General features: G+C 42.2%; 4 protein-coding genes across 4 annotated transcripts; 1 reads left to right on the forward strand and 3 right to left on the reverse strand.

The window, feature by feature from the left end:
* Positions 1-1581: 1581 nt before the first annotated feature.
* Positions 1582-7590, forward strand: PCYB_072400 (hypothetical protein; the record flags this gene model as incomplete). Its single annotated transcript, XM_004221637.1, has 4 exons — positions 1582-1751; positions 2358-4999; positions 5108-5846; positions 6273-7590. The coding sequence occupies 2 exons, from the start codon at positions 1582-1584 to the stop codon at positions 4486-4488; spliced, it is 2301 nt and encodes a 766-aa protein (XP_004221685.1). The 3' UTR covers positions 4489-4999; positions 5108-5846; positions 6273-7590.
* An 879-nt stretch (positions 7591-8469) lies between these two features.
* PCYB_072410 (hypothetical protein) lies at positions 8470-10463 on the reverse strand (the record flags this gene model as incomplete). The annotated part of the gene is made up of 8 exons (XM_004221638.1): positions 8470-8552; positions 8694-8805; positions 9003-9105; positions 9289-9382; positions 9537-9666; positions 9847-9914; positions 10081-10186; positions 10321-10463. Coding segments are annotated over 8 exons (837 nt in total), but the record flags the coding sequence as incomplete, so codon positions are not given.
* Positions 10464-12062: 1599 nt separating this feature from the next.
* PCYB_072420 (hypothetical protein) lies at positions 12063-12401 on the reverse strand (the record flags this gene model as incomplete). Its single annotated transcript, XM_004221639.1, has 1 exon — positions 12063-12401. A coding segment is annotated over one exon (336 nt), but the record flags the coding sequence as incomplete, so codon positions are not given.
* Positions 12402-15093: 2692 nt separating this feature from the next.
* On the reverse strand, positions 15094-16110 carry PCYB_072430 (rna-binding protein; the record flags this gene model as incomplete). Its single annotated transcript, XM_004221640.1, has 2 exons — positions 15094-15225; positions 15643-16110. The coding sequence occupies 2 exons, from the start codon at positions 16108-16110 to the stop codon at positions 15094-15096; spliced, it is 600 nt and encodes a 199-aa protein (XP_004221688.1).
* Positions 16111-18469: the final 2359 nt, after the last annotated feature.

Raw genomic sequence — 18469 nt, forward strand, 5'->3', positions numbered from 1 at the left:
TCAAATATTCCAATTTGTTCTGCCCAACGAAGAACAATTTTCCGTGCTCGTGAATTTTTGTGCAACGCTGGCCAAATTCATTTTGGTTGTCCACTTTTGTCATTCATTTTTATTCGTCATGTTTATTTGCTATGATGAATGCGGAATGGCAAGCAACAAGTAGGCGCGTTAGCATGTGCATACCGACGCGGTGTATCCATTTTGATTCATTTTACTCCTACGGCGCAATATTTTGATCATTTTTATGACGAACTGAAAAAATGCAAGGAAGAATTTTTTCTCACTTTTTTTTTAAGTGATTTATAAAAAAAAAAAAGAAATCGAAAGGGACAGACACTATCTTTAAAATTTTGTCTCCCAGCGATTCTGCATACGAATGTGGAGGGCGGTTTGTTCGTCAGAAAAAGGTGCATGCGACAACGAAATGGAATGTCCCACTGTGCAACAATTTGATTCGTTCCCTGTGTAGAACTACTGCACTGGGAATGTTTATCCCTTTCAAAATTGCTCCCTTTGTGGCCACGCCAGTTTTAATTAACTCTCTATGCGGTTGTATACCCGCGTATGTATGTACCTCTGCGGAGGAGGCGGAGGAGTAAAAAATGCTTCCGCATCAGCACAGCTAGCCATGTAGTGCTAGCCAGATTACGAGAAAAAGTTTTACCTGAACAGGTTATAATTTTTCCGCGAAAAAAAAAAAAAATTGCAAATGGAATGATAGAACTTTTTTGCCTGAACGGTTAATAACAAAACGGTGTGTGCGTAAGCACACTAGGTGGGGTAAGCTTCTTGGCAAAGAATGCCCAACGTTTGTCCATAGATATATCTATATAGACAATAGAAAAAACGGTGTGCTTTTCTACGCATTATGTGTACATACGCTGTGAAGACATACTCTTCGCTGTTAAGCATGAGCCCGTTAGTGAACGGAGTAGCAGCAAAATGAACCCTTGACAAGAGTGCGGTCTGCTAATATGCAACGTAAGGTGGACGGATAAAAGTGCCATTCCCCCTAAATGACTCTCACAGGTAAACTTAGCCCACGCGATGTGAACCAAAATAAGACAATTCTTTCATTGTAAAATCCCAACTGTGTGCAAAAATGTTATCATTGGGGTTATTCCAAAGATGACTAAACTTGATGCTTTGCAACAGGTCGGCAGATATAGTACAAAATGAGGATGCCTCGAACGACCCACGATAGCCATGTTAGAACTAGTTTGACGCGACAATTTGGGTGGTATATGGGGTGGCCAAACAGATATGCGTAAAAAAGGGGCTTACGTGTGAGTTTTTTTTTTTTTTTTTTAACAAGCCAAATGAAAAAATTGTAGAATGCGGGAAAAAAATCACCTGAACGGTTAATAAAAAAAAAAAAATAAAAATAAATAAAATAAAATAAAACAATAAATGAACAAACAAATGAATAAATAAATGAACAAATAAATGCACAAATAAATGAATAAATAATTACTTGCGCTAGGGGAAGAACGGAAAAATGTTCAGAAATGCTTCCAAAGCAGCGTAATATTGTGGGAAGAAGGAAATGAAAGTCCAGCAAACTCACCTAAGCATAGCACAATGACGAAGATGCCAAACGGCACATTCCCCCCGCTCAGGGAAAAGCGCTGCAACGATGTGGATGCACAAAGTTGTAGAACAAGGAAACGAGCGAGTTACATTCACAGGTGTTTGAACGTGCGAAAGTTGCAAAAATGTGGCGAGCTGAGAAAAATGGAAAATTACTGCTTGTACGTAAATTTGAAGGAAATGATAAAGAGAAGTTATTGCAAGGGGAACGCGAGCAATACAAATGGCAGTTGTCTCAAGGTCACTGCACCACCTGGTGGAGAAATGAACAACGAAGAAGGAGAAAGAAAACCTCATCACCGATGCTGCAAATGCGCTAGCCACACCTTTGACAACTGCTACATCACCGGTCTACACATTTTTGAAGGTATTTTTTTAACCACCTGTTCAGGTGGAATTGTGAGCATATTTGACAAAAATTTAAACAACATATTGAGTAGACGAGTGGCTACTTCGCCCATAAATAACATTTCTGTGAGCAAAAAGGAAAATGCTCTGTGCTTTGCTGACAGCTCTAACCACCTGTACGTTGTGCACCTAAATAGAAGGAACATGTGCAAAGGGAATCACTTTCACATAAGCAAAAGAGATAGCAATTTTGACGAAAGCACTGCGTGTGCAAGTACACCATACCGAGGTGACGATAAAATTTTGAACAGTTTTGACAAAGATGAAAAGCACATATTTTTGAACGACAAACAGTATGCGCATTTAACAAAAAAAGAGAAAACCATTGCTCAGGAATTTTTGCACAATAACATATCGAGTTACAATGTGAAAAATTTAAACTGCTGCGTGATTAACCCCTACTATGACCACCACCAAAGTAATAGCATTTGCGTCCTCACGTCAAATAAAATCGTGTCCGTTCTGAACATTTTTGAGTTTCATATAAACAACAGCGTTTTGTTTAGAGGGCAGCACATTTTAAGTTTACATTGGCACAGTTTGTATGTCTTTATCTGCACTGGTGCATCCATTTTCGTGGTGAACTTTTTTGACAAAACGAAAATTGCGCATGTGGTTTTGGCTAACCTCGAGATGATCCAAAAGGTAGAGGTCAGCCAAGCAGGTAGCTTAAACGGCGAAAAAAACGTTAAAGCGGACTTGTCAGTGAATCATAACTGTGCGGAGAGGAATACATGTAGTGACAAAGTGGACGGCGTGACAAATGAGCTCCAAATGGAGCCCCAAATGATGTGCGCGATGGAGTCGATTCACATATGCGAATTGCAGAAGGGGGAGTATACAATAGCGAGGGGGAAAAATGTGAAAATTGTAAAAATTGAAAAAATAAATGGAATTGAAAAAATAAGCATTTCAAACGAGTTCGATATGCACAATTCGATTATTAGCATAAGTCCATATTATTACCACCACCAGAATGGGTTCCCTGATAATGAAGTCTTCCTCTCGGTCATTACCTCCCTGGGTGGTGCGCTATGCCATGGGGTGAATCACCGTACTTGTACATATATGGAACATAGCATACTGACTAGGGGGAACTACCTAATGTGTAGAAATTACCTTTACATGGGAGGTGCGAAAAAGGACACAATTAAGAAAAGGTACCTTACAAACACATCGTGCACACCTTATCGTGGTGGTGATGCAAACTGGGGCGGAAGCACCACGGAGGAGGGGAACACAATTAAGAAGTTACCCCCTGAAGTGATTGCTTGGGATGGAGCGGAGAATTCCCACCTAATCGGTAACCCAGGGGGGGCCAGCCCAATAACGAACCTATTCCAGTACATGAAAATTACTCCCAATTTGGGGCAGCAAAAACGAAGTGACACCATCGAACGTTGCCTGTACATATATGGGAAAAATACCCTTTTGCAGTTTCGATCCAAAACGGTTGTCGAGTTTTTTTCTGAGGTTATGAAAAAAAACGGAAAAAATGGAAGAAACATTTTTCTCCTACTTGATGCGCTAAAGAGGCAGCCAATCAGTAGAAAAGAGTTAACTCAGATTGGACTATCCCTTATAAACGCCTTCATAAAACGGACGAATTACTTCATCGCGGCAAATGTGTTTATCCTGCTGTGTAACCATTTTTGCGACAAGTATCGGGTTATCTACAACGTCATGGAGATGTTTTTCCTTCGAAAACATATGCACATCCTTTCGATGTTTTATCGAAAACTGAAATTAGAGAGAACACATCAGAAGGGGAGGAGCGGCCATTCTTCTACTGTGTACGCGGTAAGTGATAAAAAAAGGAGATTCATGACACGTAGAGGGATGGGGAAGAAAAAAAAAATTAAAAGCGCTTTGTACATCCTTCACCTTTATTATTATCATCTCAAAAGTGGGAGAAAAAAAAAAAAAACGAAAAGGGATAAAGAACGCCTTAATTACGAGTGGAAGAAGAAGAAAGAAAAAAAATCTTCCCCATGTGAAAAAAGAAAAAAAAAAAAAAGCTTCCTCTTTTTTGCAACGAAAAAGCTGTTTAACCAATTTTTGGTTTTTCTGTTACTTACGGATGCTCACGAATTTCGGAAGGTTTACGAAATTTCATCGAACGCTGATTTGAATGCTGGCATGTTGGTGAAGCACATTGTGCTTTTCCTCGAGGGCGATTTATCTCTTTTGAAGAAACAATTTGTTCGCAGTGGCGGCGGTGGTGTCAGCGGCGGTGGTAATATTGACAGCTGTAGCGGTACCGGCAGGGGGGGGAGAAGCACAATCGGCACTGCGAAATTGGAGGGTGGCCCCCACAGCAGCGACGGGAGTAGCGAAAGTTGCGACAGAGGAGGTCACTGCGGGAGGAACTGCGAAAGGCACTACGCAAGTCACTCCACCGATCGCAGCAGACGCAGCGCCCACGGCGCCGCTCTAAAAGAAGAAAAAAAAAAGCGACGAAAAAGGAATCCTTCTCGATATCCTGCTTGACATTTTTTTTAAATTTGACATCCCCCTTGGTTCTGCCCCTTTTGCATTACTATGCAAGGATAGGGAGGAAGAGCAAAAAAAAAAAAAAAGAACCTCGTTGGAGCAGCAACAACGGTGAAGTCACTAGTAATGACAAAACAGCAACAGCAGGGCAGGAGGATAAACTAGTGAAGAAGAAGAAAAAGAAGAAGAAGAAGAAGAAAAAGAAGAACCTACCTGCTGCATGCCTACAAGAAAGTAACAAAGGATGCACAAATAGGGAAAAAAATTGCTACAGTAACAGGTATAAGGAGAAAAGCGCATGCGCAAGGGGGGGAGATAAACTCACGAACGAGGAGGACCTTCATCGTAACGAACACCGCAGCGAGGGCCGCCTTATTATCCCCAATTGCGAGGAGTTGTCGGGTCCGTTGCCGCACCAGCGTGATGGGCGTCATGAGGGTGACCAACGCGACGATGAAAAAAAGAACACGTACTTGAGCATGGAGTTTAGGAGAGATCACGCAGACTGGGACAGCGACAGGAGCGGCGGCATAAGCGGCGGCATAAACGGCGGCATAAACGGCGGCATAAACAGCGGCAGGAACCGCGGCATAAGCGGAGGCATAAACCGCGACAGGAACGGCAACGGAGCCGATGAGGAGACCCCCCGTGGGGATGACCCCCAAAGCGCAACCGCAAGGCAACCCAGGGAGGAGGAAAAACGAACGAAGCGACGAAGCAGTGGGGGGGAAGGCCCCCCAAACAGGCTAAGTCATAACTCAAATGGTACAAATACAGCCAACACAGTAACGCTGAGCAACCTGACGAATGATTATTTTTCCAATTCAGCAGCGCACCGTCGTAGTGTGCCCCTCACCTTTGAAGACCTAGCAGAGGATAGCTCTCCACAAAATTTGAGCCTATTCGAAAAAGAATTTAATAACGTAAAAAAAATGGAAATCATCAAAATGCTCGTTCGAAGAAAAAACAAAAAGGTATTTGTATACTTGAAGCAATGCAGCTGGCAAGTACTCAAAAAAGTAACACAAAAATTTGTACTAAAATTATTTCGTTTGAGTAAAATAAAAACAGCAAAGCTGTTAGTGATCGTAAAAGTGAAGGAGAAAAATAAGTATAAATATTTCTTCAATCCAAAGGATGTAATAAAAAGGTTAAAGGAGAGACCGTTCTTTCTTTACACCTATTTGAAGCATGTAAAAAATGTGAAATATTTGAGCAGGTACATTCACTTGTTTCTTTTTTTGATGTTTATTTATGAGCCGTTTCTTTTGGTGAGTTTTCTGGCTAGACATTACAGGTGCGTCAGCTTCAAGCGCGTCCTCTTCTTTATATGCTTCTTCGATCGGCTGCACATGGTGGGAGAAGTCCCCCCAGGTGAGGCAGCGGTCACCGGTGAAGAAGTCCCCCCAGGTGAGGCAGCGGTCACCGGTGGAGAAGTCCCCCCAGGTGAGGCAGCGGTCACCGGTGGAGAAGTCCCCCCCAGGTGAGGCAGCGGTCACCGGTGAGGAAGTCCCCCCAGGTGAGGCAGCGATCACCGGTGAAGAAGTCCCCCCCGTTGAGGAGGCAGTCACCGGTAAAGAAGTCCCCCCCGTTGAGGAAGCGCCCCCGCGCACGAGGCTCGCCAAGTCGAAAAAAAGCAGCCTTTTCCAAAACGAACGAGTTATGCTGCTGTACAGGTATCTACTAGACGAGCAAGTCGAGAAGGAAAAGCTTGAAGAATTGTTCAACTACATAAAGCAGCCAACAAAAAAGAGACCCCGGGGAGCAAACCTTTTTTTAAGCGTCAAGGCATTTATGTATGTAAAATTTGGCTACATAAATAAGGCGTTAACAATTTACAAGCAGTTAAGCAACTACGATGAAATTATTTACCTCGTGAAGATTCATAACCTCTTAATTGATGATGCTGTGATGAAACAGGCCGAGGATAATTTAGCGTCCCTCAATGGGGCCCTTTTTTTAAGTGGCTTAGATAGGGGGTTCCTACATGGAAGGCACGTTGCTATCGCTTCAGAAGGTGGGGCGGAAAGAAGGTTTCGCCTGAGGAGGGGAAAGAAGAAAACGAGCAAAGGGGAGGAAGATGCACATAGTGTGTTTGCATCGAACGGTGGTGACATTCCGGATGGGCTAGGGGGGGTCCACCCCGATGAGAAGAAGCCAAAGCCACCTCGGCAGACGGAGCCGAACTGCCACTGCGCGGTTGGCGGGACTGACGCGGTTGGCGGGACTGACGCGATTGGCGGGACTGACGCGATTGGCGGGACTGACGCGATCGACACGTATGTGCGCCGCAACGTCCACTTCGCAAACCTGGACAGAGAAATTATGCTCAGTTTGTACACCGAGGGGGAGGGGAAAGGAAGTCGAAAGGGTCACTCAACTCGGAAGGGCAAAAGGAAAAGTAACCGAATGGAAGTTCACCGTAGTTGCAGTGGAGGCTCCTCTCCAAGTACAACCCATAAAGAAATGATGATAAAGAAGCATCTGGTTGATAACACATCCCGTGAAATGCATTACGTAACCCTAATGTGTATCCTGCAGGAACTGTTCTACATAAGTGAGCTCAGCGATAACTACAACAAAATTTTGATGCGGTGCAAAGCGAATACATACAATCGTTTTGGCGAAATTAAAAAAAAAGGCTACGTTATATATAATGGAATTATAAAAAAGGAAATGAAAAACAATCATTTGTATTTTTTGGACATAAATGACTACTACTTCATTAATGATAAAGTGGAGGACAAGCGTTCCAGCGAGTTAGATATGATGCTGCCATATATGGATGGGCATCACGGACTGGTTGAGAGAAGCGAGACGGACAAGGAAGAACAAGAGGTTCCACTAGAGCTACCGTTACACATTCAAAGGGAGGTACCATCGAATTATTACTATTATGAGCAGATCCATGATAAACCCTATGTGTCTATTTTCTCCTCCTTTTGTAGCTTCTGCCAACATAATATTTACTTCGATTTGTGTGCTTCCGATGGGGGACGTAGATGCAGAAGTGACAGCGTTGTCTTTTTTTTTTGTAATCACCTGTATCATTTGAAGTGCCTTAGGGAGCGGCGGTTCATCTGCCTGGCGTGTCAATAATAGGGGGGTGATGGCGCTGGATGAAGCGGCGAGTACAGCGGCGGGTACAGCGGCGGATAGAGCGGCGGCATCGGCATCGACATCGGCAGCCGCAACAGAGATGGATTCTCTGCCCCGACGGAGGTTACCTCGCCACTGCGCCGACCATTCTCGAGTTGTATATTCCTTCATTGGCACATCCAAAATGGGGTACCTTTTCCCATGTTGGGAAAAAGAGTGATTGGCGTCCCGATGGAAGTGACGGGCCCGCTTCTTTTTTGTCGAAACTTTGTCATCTGCCCTAGTTTTATCTTTCCCTGATCCTTATTTACCTTCCTCACTCGTTTCATTCATCCTCCATTCCAGTGTTTAACTGCTACTCGGGGGCACCGATGCGGCCCCCTGCCCCCGACACGAACATGTTTTGTGCGTTCCATGGCTACCCCAGCTTGAGTAGTAGCTCCGTATGATTACACCCACAGGAGTGTTTTTTTTAATCTGCGTTATTTTGTTCAGCTGCGTAGTTGGCAGTTTTGTTGGCCACTTTGTGTTATTATATTTTTTTTTTTTTTTTTTTTTTTTTCTGTCTATGGCGCCTTCCTCTCTTACCGCGCTTAAAAGTGTAACTCCCAAATTGACTTCTCCCTTTGCTTTTCTTTTTCCATTTTGGCTTTTCCTTTTTTTTTAAAATTGCGAGAGGAGGTTATATGTTTAGATGAATGCGTCCTTGCGGTTAGGCGTGAGCTTCTCCGAGGGGGTGTGTGCTGTCTGAAGATGCCGCGCTATTAAGATCTACTGCGAAATGTGCTTGACAAATAACCCAATGGGAAAGGAGCAAACGAGTGGACTCCAAATGAAGGAATTATGCTTCCAGGGATGCTTTCTTCTTTATTTTTTTCTTCACTTGTCGTATTTTTCCTTTACGAAGTCGAAAATTACGTCTGCGTCTTGGATGGAGGCTACTTCGACGTCTTTTTTTTTTCCTGCACGTGGATTGGGGTGGAGGTGCCGTTCGGTTAGCGGTTCGGTTAGCGGTTCCGATTGCAGTGCCTTTTGCAGTGCCTTTTGCAGTGCCTATTGCCTCCCGCTTCGCTTCCGATTGGGCGGAGCGTCTCGGTTCATACCTGCGTCCATCTTGATGACGTCAAAGTAGTAGTCGACGCCGTCGTGGTTTATGCAGATGGTGCCGTGTTTGGTCAGGCAGGAGTAGTACCGCAGCTTCTCCTCAAGCGTTTTCTATTTAGGGGGTAAATAATGAGGGTGAAAAAAAAAAAAAACTATCGCTAAGACGACGCTGTGTTTTGAAGTGATAATAGAAGACGCGATGCAAAAAAAAAAAAACACATGAGAGTAACGAACGGGTGAACGAAAACTCTTTTTGTGACGTGGTGCCCTTTCGCTACTTCACTCCATTTCAGTTTGTTTTGTCACACCTTTGGTTCACTTAAATTGAAAAATTTCTTATGGTGTGGTTGTAAGACAACGCTGGACGCAGTTTCCAGTTTGACGAATCGGATCCTTACGACATCGAAGCATCTGCAAATTGAAAGTGGCATTGGGGGGGAAAAAAAAAGGAGGGGAGTGAGTCACTAAGAAGGGAAGAGAATCGGGGAAGGGGAAGTCTAACCAACAAGGTGAGAAAGCCCCATGGCTGAGTAACTCCCAAAATTAGCAATCTCGGTGATTGCTCCCATTTATGAGGGTATATCCTTTGCCTACTCAAGCTGCAATGATTGCATGATCCATGTGGGCAAAAAAATGAAATTTTTTTTGGCCTTGAAATCTAATACGTTTATAAATACTCTGTCTAATTCTGTAGTTGAGTAGAAAAGTGAATGAAAGAGTGGAGAAACACATGAGATGAATTGAAGTGCCAGCCGGGGGTGTACTCTCCGAAGAAACAAATACCTATTGAGGATGTCCTTTCGAATAGGAATAATCCTCATACGCTCCTCAAAAAAACTCACTGTTGATATTTGGGTATGTGGAGAAAGCATTCGTATCCGACATGCGCATATTTTTGTAAAAGGGTTTTTTTTTTATGTCTACTTTTTCAATGACGAAATTCCAGGGCACTTCGATGTGCTTGTTTAGGAGCTACTCAGAAGAGGAGGGATTAGTGATTGAGCAGCGCGTTTGAGGGGTGCATTTTAGGGGCGCATTTTAGAGGCCCATTTTAGCGGTGCATTTTAGGCGCGCTTTTTAGGGGCGCTTCTTAGCGGCGCATCTGCATCTGAGGACCGCCACCTGCGTGAATCCGCTCTGCGACTCCCTTACAATGTCATATATGAACACAGGGAGGGACGCCTTGTCGCTGTACTGGATGTTGTTGTGGCAAAAGGTACCTGTGACGTTCGGAGAGCAGCGCGGGGGAAAATGAAATTGATCAAGACAGCGGTTCGCAGCACTGTCGTGCTTGTTTTCCCTCTAACAGGAGAACATACATATGTGGATGTACCAGTCACCCCGCTAGGAACGAAGCAGCGCTACTTGTACAAACGGAGGACTCACCGACGAAGGGGTTGAACTTATCGCTGAGGGGTAGTGCGATTAAATAAAATTCGTTTTTCTCGTTCCGCAGGTTTAGGTTGTTTATGTCGTTTACGTATGTGAGCAGCTGCGAGTTGGGGGGTTAAGCGGCGATGGGGGTTAAGCGGCGGTGAGGGTTAGGCGGCGGTGAGGGTTAGGCGGCAATGGAGGTTAAGCGGCGGTGAGGGTTAGGCGACAATAGAGGTTGAGCAACGCACCGACCTTCGTTTTGTAGATCGCCTTAACGGTGTAGTTTTTAATTTTTGTTAAAATGCTCATGTGCGGTTTGATTTGACGCAAGTGTCTGCTGCCCACTGGGGGAGGGCAGTCCTTCTGCGGGGTGTACTTCGAGTAAGTGTGGGTAACTGAAGTATGAAGGGAGAAGAAAAAAAGAAGGCACCATGCATGAATGTTTTACTGCTACAGCTATGGAATGGTAAGGCAGCTTTATTGCATTATCTATGCATTGACACACATTTGGGTATCCGCCAGGGAAGAGCTGTATTTGTCCTACCCCCATGAATGTGCCCATTTTAGTGGGCCTTTTTTTTTTGCGTCACACATACTCAGAGAGAAAGCGAATGTTAGGAGGACAAACAAAATCGTTTTAATCATCTTAATTTGTATCTTATAAAAGGAGGACGGGGTTCACTCGGGGTGTATGCTTTCACGTTGCTCGCTTTTTCCCTGCTGCACGATTTGTTGCGCCTTTTTCATGTTTGGTTCGTTTTGCTTTGTTTTTTCGTTTTTTCGTTTATTCGTTTTTTCGTTTTTTCGTTTTTTCTTCTTTTTTTCTTTTTTCCTTTTTTTGGCGGTGGATGTTGGGCTCTCTCCCTGTCAGAACTCACGCAGCGGGTTGGCTTCCCTTTCCTGCTCAGCTCATTTCTGCTAAATGGTTAATCGGCAGTTGGGTAGATGTGCAGGCGGAAAGGAACTTCATATATGCGTGTTGCCTGATCTGGTTACGTTTTTTTTCGCTTCTACCTACTATGCGTTCGAATGTGCGGAGGTGGAAAAAAAGTGGAAACGAGGCACCGAGGGAAATGGCTTCAAAGAGGGGCAACCATAAAATGATGGCATGGCAACCTTTCACCAGAACAACAAAAAAAAAAAAAAAAAAAAAATGAGAAATATACCAAATGGGTGGGGGATTCATATGATTAGGTAACATGTATCGAAATTGACCCTACCCGTGATGAGCACATCTACTCACATGACACACTGTTTTCCCACGCAAGGTCGGTTACACTTTTGGAGAACCACCTACCGCCTAGTCATCTCCATCTGATTATCCACTATGGGACGGTTCGTTGAACAAAACAGGTATAGCGAAATGCAAAAAAGGGAGACTTAAATGAAGCGGCTGCTCCCTTTATCCCTTTTCTTAACACGATGGTGTCGTTTTTTCGGACGAAAAAATGGGCCATGCCCAAGGTACAGACATTTTAATTACGCAATTCATTTGCACGGATAAAAAAATGGAGCAAACGGTACAAAAAAGGTGGGTAGCGAAAAACGAACATGGTTGCCTTTACAAGCGGCGCACTTATTTTACGTGAATGTGCAGAGTTTTCTTTCCCCGTGGATAAACACAAAACGGGGGGGGGAGAAAGATACAGAACAATTTTCGCATGTGTCGTGGGAGCTTCATTACTGTGACGCTCCCTACCTTTGTCAAAGCGTGCAATTGGCACATGCTGGGATTCACCTGAAGAAGGTTTTTTCCCATCCCGTTAACCCCACGTGTGCAATCCTACATAGCAGATGGCATATGTTTGCATATATACACATAGATAGGTAAACGCTTGTCTAGGGACACCTCTCTGAGGTACTCCTAGACATGCCCCTAACCCTAACACACACCTGTTACCATGAGGTGGACCACCACGTCGGCACTATTCACCATCGGACTACTCCCCCCCCCGACAAACAAAAACACAAACACATACATGGTGGCCCATATTACGAACACGCAAAAATCAAAGTAGTGATTATCTGTCCTTTCACCCCCCCAAAGGTTATAGTTTCATAACGTATCTCATCAAAAAGGGTCAACCGAAATTTCGCATTGGTCCGATTAAAATGGTTAACAATGGATAGTAACTCCTCCTTGCAAGCATTACATGATGTGAGGCAAAAGAGTGTATCTACTTGGAAAAAAAAAGATACATGAGTTAAATATTCTTGCGCTTTGTCATTCATGAAAAATATATCGAATGTTCCTTTGTCGTTTATCAGTTGATATTTTTTCTTCAGTTTTGAGTCATCTGCAATTTCTTCTGCGATTTTGTAAATGTCTAACACTTGCACATAAACGTCGGTGGGGTCTGCGCCACGATTCATACGGCTGTGCGCGCCGCTTTCCCCGCCGCTTTCCCCGAAGAGTTTCTTAGCCAGCTCAATGGCGCTCGCGGAAAAATCAAAGCCGCATAAATTGCCAAAGCCTCTTTGGCGCAGTTTGTTCAGGAATAGCCCATTTCCGCACCCGACGTCAAGAATGGCGACTTGCTTTTTTTTTTCTTTTTGGCTAAAGTGGTTGCTCACCCAGTTTATAATTTTGTCACAGTTTTCTTCGAACCATTCCTCCGGCTGGATGTTCGCCTCCTCGTAGTTTTCCTTCTCGCCTTGATACACTTCCTCCCAGTAGCTCAGTTTGTGCAGCTCGGACGGTGCCATTGGCTGGTCAAAGCCACTCACTGTTGGGGGAAAGAAGCTTTGCGTGTCAGTTTGTGTAAATACAACTCTTTGTGTACCTCGCCCGCTTATCTATTTGTCGATCGGCGCATACAACGTTGCAGCGTCAGACTTTTTAGGGATAATTCTGCGCAGGATTGGAAAAAAAAAATGGGGGATTTAGCATAGCCCTAACTTTGCACCTCCCTCAATCGTGTATAGAATCGTTTTGTTGGCGTTTTTTTTTTTTCTGGCAAAATTATTCTATTCCTAATTTTAATTTGCTGTTCTTTTTTGCCACGGCTAGATTGCTTCCCTTAAGTTGAGCCCTCTCAGGTATGCAAACCTTGCGCACTCCTTTTTTTTTCTTTGGTCGCCCTGCTATATACCCCCGTGATGAGTAGTCTCCACGCGAGGGCCTACTCAAAAACGCACGTACAAAGCCCTTCACGTGGCTTAACATTTTTACCCCCCTGGTTGATACCTTTCATTTAGGGGCTAGCTCCCCAGTTGTACCAGGTTCTTAACAATACAGTAGCAGTGAAAAGTGTATCGCCCATACCCCAACACAACTGCACCTCCAGTAATCACCATCCCGCTTGTATCACACAATTTGAATATTCTCACGGGGAAATTAATTTGAGATGGAGAAAAAGGGTTTTCTTTTTTTTTTTTTTTAGATGCTGAGAGGACTCACCTCTGTGCCCGTCTACACAGAGTTCAATCCTCCATTGTAACACATTTCGTATAGTTGCACTCTTTAATGGGTCCAACTTGGTGTTGTCCCCCCTTATTCGATAATCGATGTGCAGGTCAACATTTGCAAAGGAAAAAAACATAAATGAGGAGCAAATAGGCATTTACTTGGAGTACGTGTAAGCACACCTATGTGATGCGTCCTACATGGGTGGCACAGTCGGTAGTAGGGTGATTCATCCTGGTGAGATGTTATGCAATGAGAGCTGCGCGCTCCTTGGTGGAGGTAGTGGGTGTCCCAGGCAAAAAGTGACGAGTATCCCTGACAAAAAGTGAGGTGTATCCCCCCATGTGGCACCTTCTTTTTGCCTTCTCTCAACAATTGATATGCCCCAAAAGGAAATAACAAATCCGCTTATGTCCATTCGGTCCGCTGTTCTAACATGCGAGTCGACCAGTTTTCGCAAAAGTGAGACACCACTTCCTTTTTTGGCGTGGAAAACCAAAAGGAGTAAAAAGTTATGATTATATTTTTTTTTTTTTTTTTACTTTTATATATGGACAAATTGGGTGAGTTTTTTTTTTTTTTTTTCTTTTTATATATATGAAAAAACAAAAAAGCTATTTTCGCAAATGTTTTTTTTATTTTTTGTGAACACGTAAGCCTATTTATGCGCACACGCGTAACACTTGCAATGATGCAGCAAATGGGAAGAAAGACAAATTTACATAAACATCGACATAAACATCGACATAAACATAGGCACGTGCACAGCAACTATGCACGCACCGCATGTGTGTTGCGGGGATGGGTGCGCACAAGTGCCACCATATGTATACGTATAGGTATATATATGTACACCTACACGTATATGTATGTATACGTATAGGTATATATATGTATGCCTACACGTATATATATATGTACACATGTATATACATATGTAGGGGGTACACACTTATGCACAGGTACATGACAGGTTGTTTCCGCAGACATGCCATTTTTATATGCACAAACGAAGGTGAGCAGCATGAAAGCAATTTTTTTTTTTAATAACGCTATTCATTATACGTATATGCATGTGAAGGCTATATACATATACGCCCTCACGTACATAAGCATATAAGGCACATACAACATGCATACAAACGCGTGGAGAGGTGGGTAGGGGCGGCGGCTCTGCTAACACTATACGTTATATATATATGTATATGTATATGCATATGTATATACATATATATATATTTACACTCATATTTACATTTATATCTATATATATATATTTACATTCATATTTGCATTCATATTTACATTCATATTTACATTTATATTTATATTTACATTTATATTTACATTTATATTTACATTTATACCCAGGCAAACATAAAAAAAAAAAGCCGTATTATATATATTGCGTATTGCGCACAGTTAGGCATATACACATAAACATGGATACAGCCATTCATATAAGGCAAATATTATTACAAAAAAAAAAAAAAAAAAAAAAATTAAAAAACGAATTGGATCAAATTGGCTATTTTTTTTTTAACTGAAATGGGAATGTACAAAAATTATCAAAAATGTATGAACAAGTCAGGTAAATAAAAAAAAAAAAAAAGAAAAAATTAATACCTTGTATTGCTGTAGAAGGCATTAAAAGAATCCAAATTTGCGGGATAATTCAACTGATAGCCATGGGGGACATTCGTGTATATATTTGGAACAAACGAGATTGGGTAGTTAAAAGTATTAGGTACCTCACTTTCATGATGATATAGGGGTGCTCTTCGGACATAATTATTATGACTGTTTATATTATTTATATTATTATTTTTTTGATAATAGGCGTAGCTTTGGTTTTTTTTCATGAAGGTTTGATTATTTTGAAATTTTTTATAATTTTGTGATACAGCAAAATGTAGGAAAACAACTCGGTTGTCGATAATTCGTTCGGGTTGTTGCATAACTTTAAATGCTTCTTTTGGTGAAGAGAAGGTTAAAAAACCATATCCTTTGGATTTCCCTTCATTGTCATGTATAATTACACACTCTTCTAATTTCCCATACTTTTCGAAAATGCCTCTCAACGTGGCGACATTTGTTTTTTGGGATAAATTTCGGACGAATAATTTATTTTGATAATGATCTGTAAATGGGTCAGCTACTAATCTTACTTGCAACTCTTTATTGTCTAAGGTATGACTACTTTTTAAGCATTTCTGCACGGACTCGACATATTTAAAAGTGACAAAACCATACCCTTTTGATCTGCCTTCCTTTTCTCGTACTATAATTCCATCTTCGATTTCTCCGAAAGTCTCGAAGTATTTTAAAAATTGTTCATCACGAGTGCTGAATGGGATGTTACGAACCATTAGCCTTCTCGTAGATGGGGAGGAAGCAACCGCTTCGTTGCACTTGTCACGTATGTCTTGATGGATCAAGGCGGATGTTGCCAGGATGTCTATTAGCTGTTCTTTCGATAGCGGTGCGATTAATCTTCTGAGGCTTTCGACTTCAGATTCCTCGTCCTTTATCGCCTTCTCATTTGCACTAATCTCCTCATCAATACTTTTTTTGTCCTGCGAGGAATTCGAGTTCGTTCGGTTGTAGTGGTAATTTATATTTTCTTCGGAAGTCATTTTGGCGAAAATGGTGTAGGCTGACTTAGGGTGATGATTTGGGTATTATAAACTGAATGGTGAGAAGTTCGCGAGAAACTGACACAACGATGCGATACTTCTTTTCGCTAATTTACTGGCACGTTCTACAAGCGCTTCAGTTAAGTTTTCTTTTTGTCTTAAAATTGGGGTTGGTATGTGTTACGGGAGTGCTTGCAAGTTGGCAAATACACGCATATGTATATTTTTCCTTTTTTAATTAATTGACGGTAAAATTGGGTAAAGAAAAAGAGCAAAATGGAGTTAAAAATTATCTTGTCTGTTGTGTGTGTATAAATGGGATTAATAAATCAATTGGAGGATACAGTTTTTTTTTTTTTTTGTGTTTTTTGTTTGTTTTTTTTTTTTTTTCTTTCTTTTTCTTTGTGCGTTTTTCCTTCTATACAGCTGTGAATCGGTAGAGGTTGCTTTTATTTTATTTTATTTTTTTATGTCATTTATTACATCAGAAAATTCTCTGCACTCCTCAAAACGGCATGCTCTTTTTGGTTGCTCAACAATTCTTGCTTCACCTTGCAATCAATTCATAATTTCGACGTCCGTGCAGGTGATAAAAGGTATGCTTAGTTCTTGTTCGGCAAGTGTATATATATAAATATATATATGTGACTATATCGGACCCACGCAGGGGGTTGTTGCTTCGCGGGAGAGCACGTCTCGTGGGTGACAAAGGGACAACAATGGAAAGGAGAGTAATGATACACGGGACGGAAATATTCGGAAAAATTCGGGAAAATTCGGAAAAATTCGGAAAAATTCGGAAAAATTGCGCAAAATTGGACACAGCAAAGCGAAATGCGGACAAACAGGTGGAAAAAGAAGAGGATAAAAAAGGGGGAAATGACAGGACAAACGGAGGGGAGAGGGGTACAAAAAATTGGGCTAATTAACGAACAAACAAACGGGGCACAAATGCAGATCGAGTCCTCGCTAGGGCCTAGCTAGCCGGGCCGACTAATGCATCTCGAGTCAATTTTGCCTACACGCAGGGGTACACACGCATAAGGGGCGCGCAAAATGTGCACGTGCAGAAGGGAGACCAACGAGGAAGCAAAGGCGGGAGGGTATACGCACACACACATGCAAACATGTGAATATATATTGTATATATGTACGTATGTCCTTATAAGCATGTACTTATATATGTGTTGCGCCGGGGCGGTCAGGCCAGCAATCTCAAGGAGTCACAAGGTGTGCCAACTTTGGGAAAAGCACGGCCCCGCTTTTGCGCCCTCCATAAAATATGGCCCTCTCGATTGCAAATAAGGAGCAAACAAGGGGGGAAGGAAATCAAAGGAGATAAAGCAAAGCGTGCGAAACACAAACGCGGGGAAATAAAATGAGGTTATTCAAGTGCGGTCGGGTAAATGCGCAAAAAAAAACTGACGTGCGGAAAAAAAAAACTAACGCGAGAAAAACTGACGTGCGAAAAAAAAAAACTAACGCGAGAAAAACAAACGACGGAAAGAAACACGGCAAATAGAACTAATCACAAAACTGCTGGTAATATGTACAAGCAAAAAAAAAAAATTACTTACGTAACAGGGGAAGAATAAAACACGAAGCGAAACAAGGTAAATTTACTCTTCTATATATAATATATATATATCATATGTAATGTAAAATGTATACGTAACGTGTATAAAGTGCGGGCTGCTCCCTCGCTTCTGCGCGAAAGCGCTTAATTAGTCAAACCAAGCGCTTCCTTTCTGCGGCAGGGTGGAGGTAATCGGGTAGAGGATGCAGCGGGGCGCGCACATTTAATCGTAAAAATTTGTACACATGCTCGGTACGTATTGCGTACTCCTGTCAGTTATGTGAATTACATGTGTTGCACGCTCGTATATATGAATGAACATAATTGCACAGATAAATAAATGTATATATAAAGGTACATTTGTAGAGGTACATTTGTGGAGGTACATTTGTAGAGGTACATATGTAAAGGTACATATGTAAAGGTACATGTGTATAATATGTACACGCGATCAGCTGGTTGGCTGTCGAAGGGCTTTTACTTATGCTGCCCCTTTCGTGGCGCGCCAAACAGTTTCTACCAGCGGGGTGAAAAATGAAAAAAAAAAATAATCCAGCAAACGAATAAATGAACAAATGAAAAAGTAACGAAGGGTGGAAGAGAAGAAAAAAAAATAAATGTTTTGTCAAATAAGGCAAATGGGTCAAATAATTCTTAAACAAAAAACTAATCCACAACCTCTTCGTAACACAGTTACCAAAAAGGTTATTAATGAGAAGTTTATTGTCAAGCTTTTTAATTGACAGGCTCATACGCAACAAATTTGCGGGTTACAAAGGTACG

Source organism: Plasmodium cynomolgi, chromosome 7 (assembly GCF_000321355.1).
Source record: "Plasmodium cynomolgi strain B DNA, chromosome 7, whole genome shotgun sequence".
Classification (NCBI taxonomy): Eukaryota; Apicomplexa; class Aconoidasida; order Haemosporida; family Plasmodiidae; genus Plasmodium; species Plasmodium cynomolgi.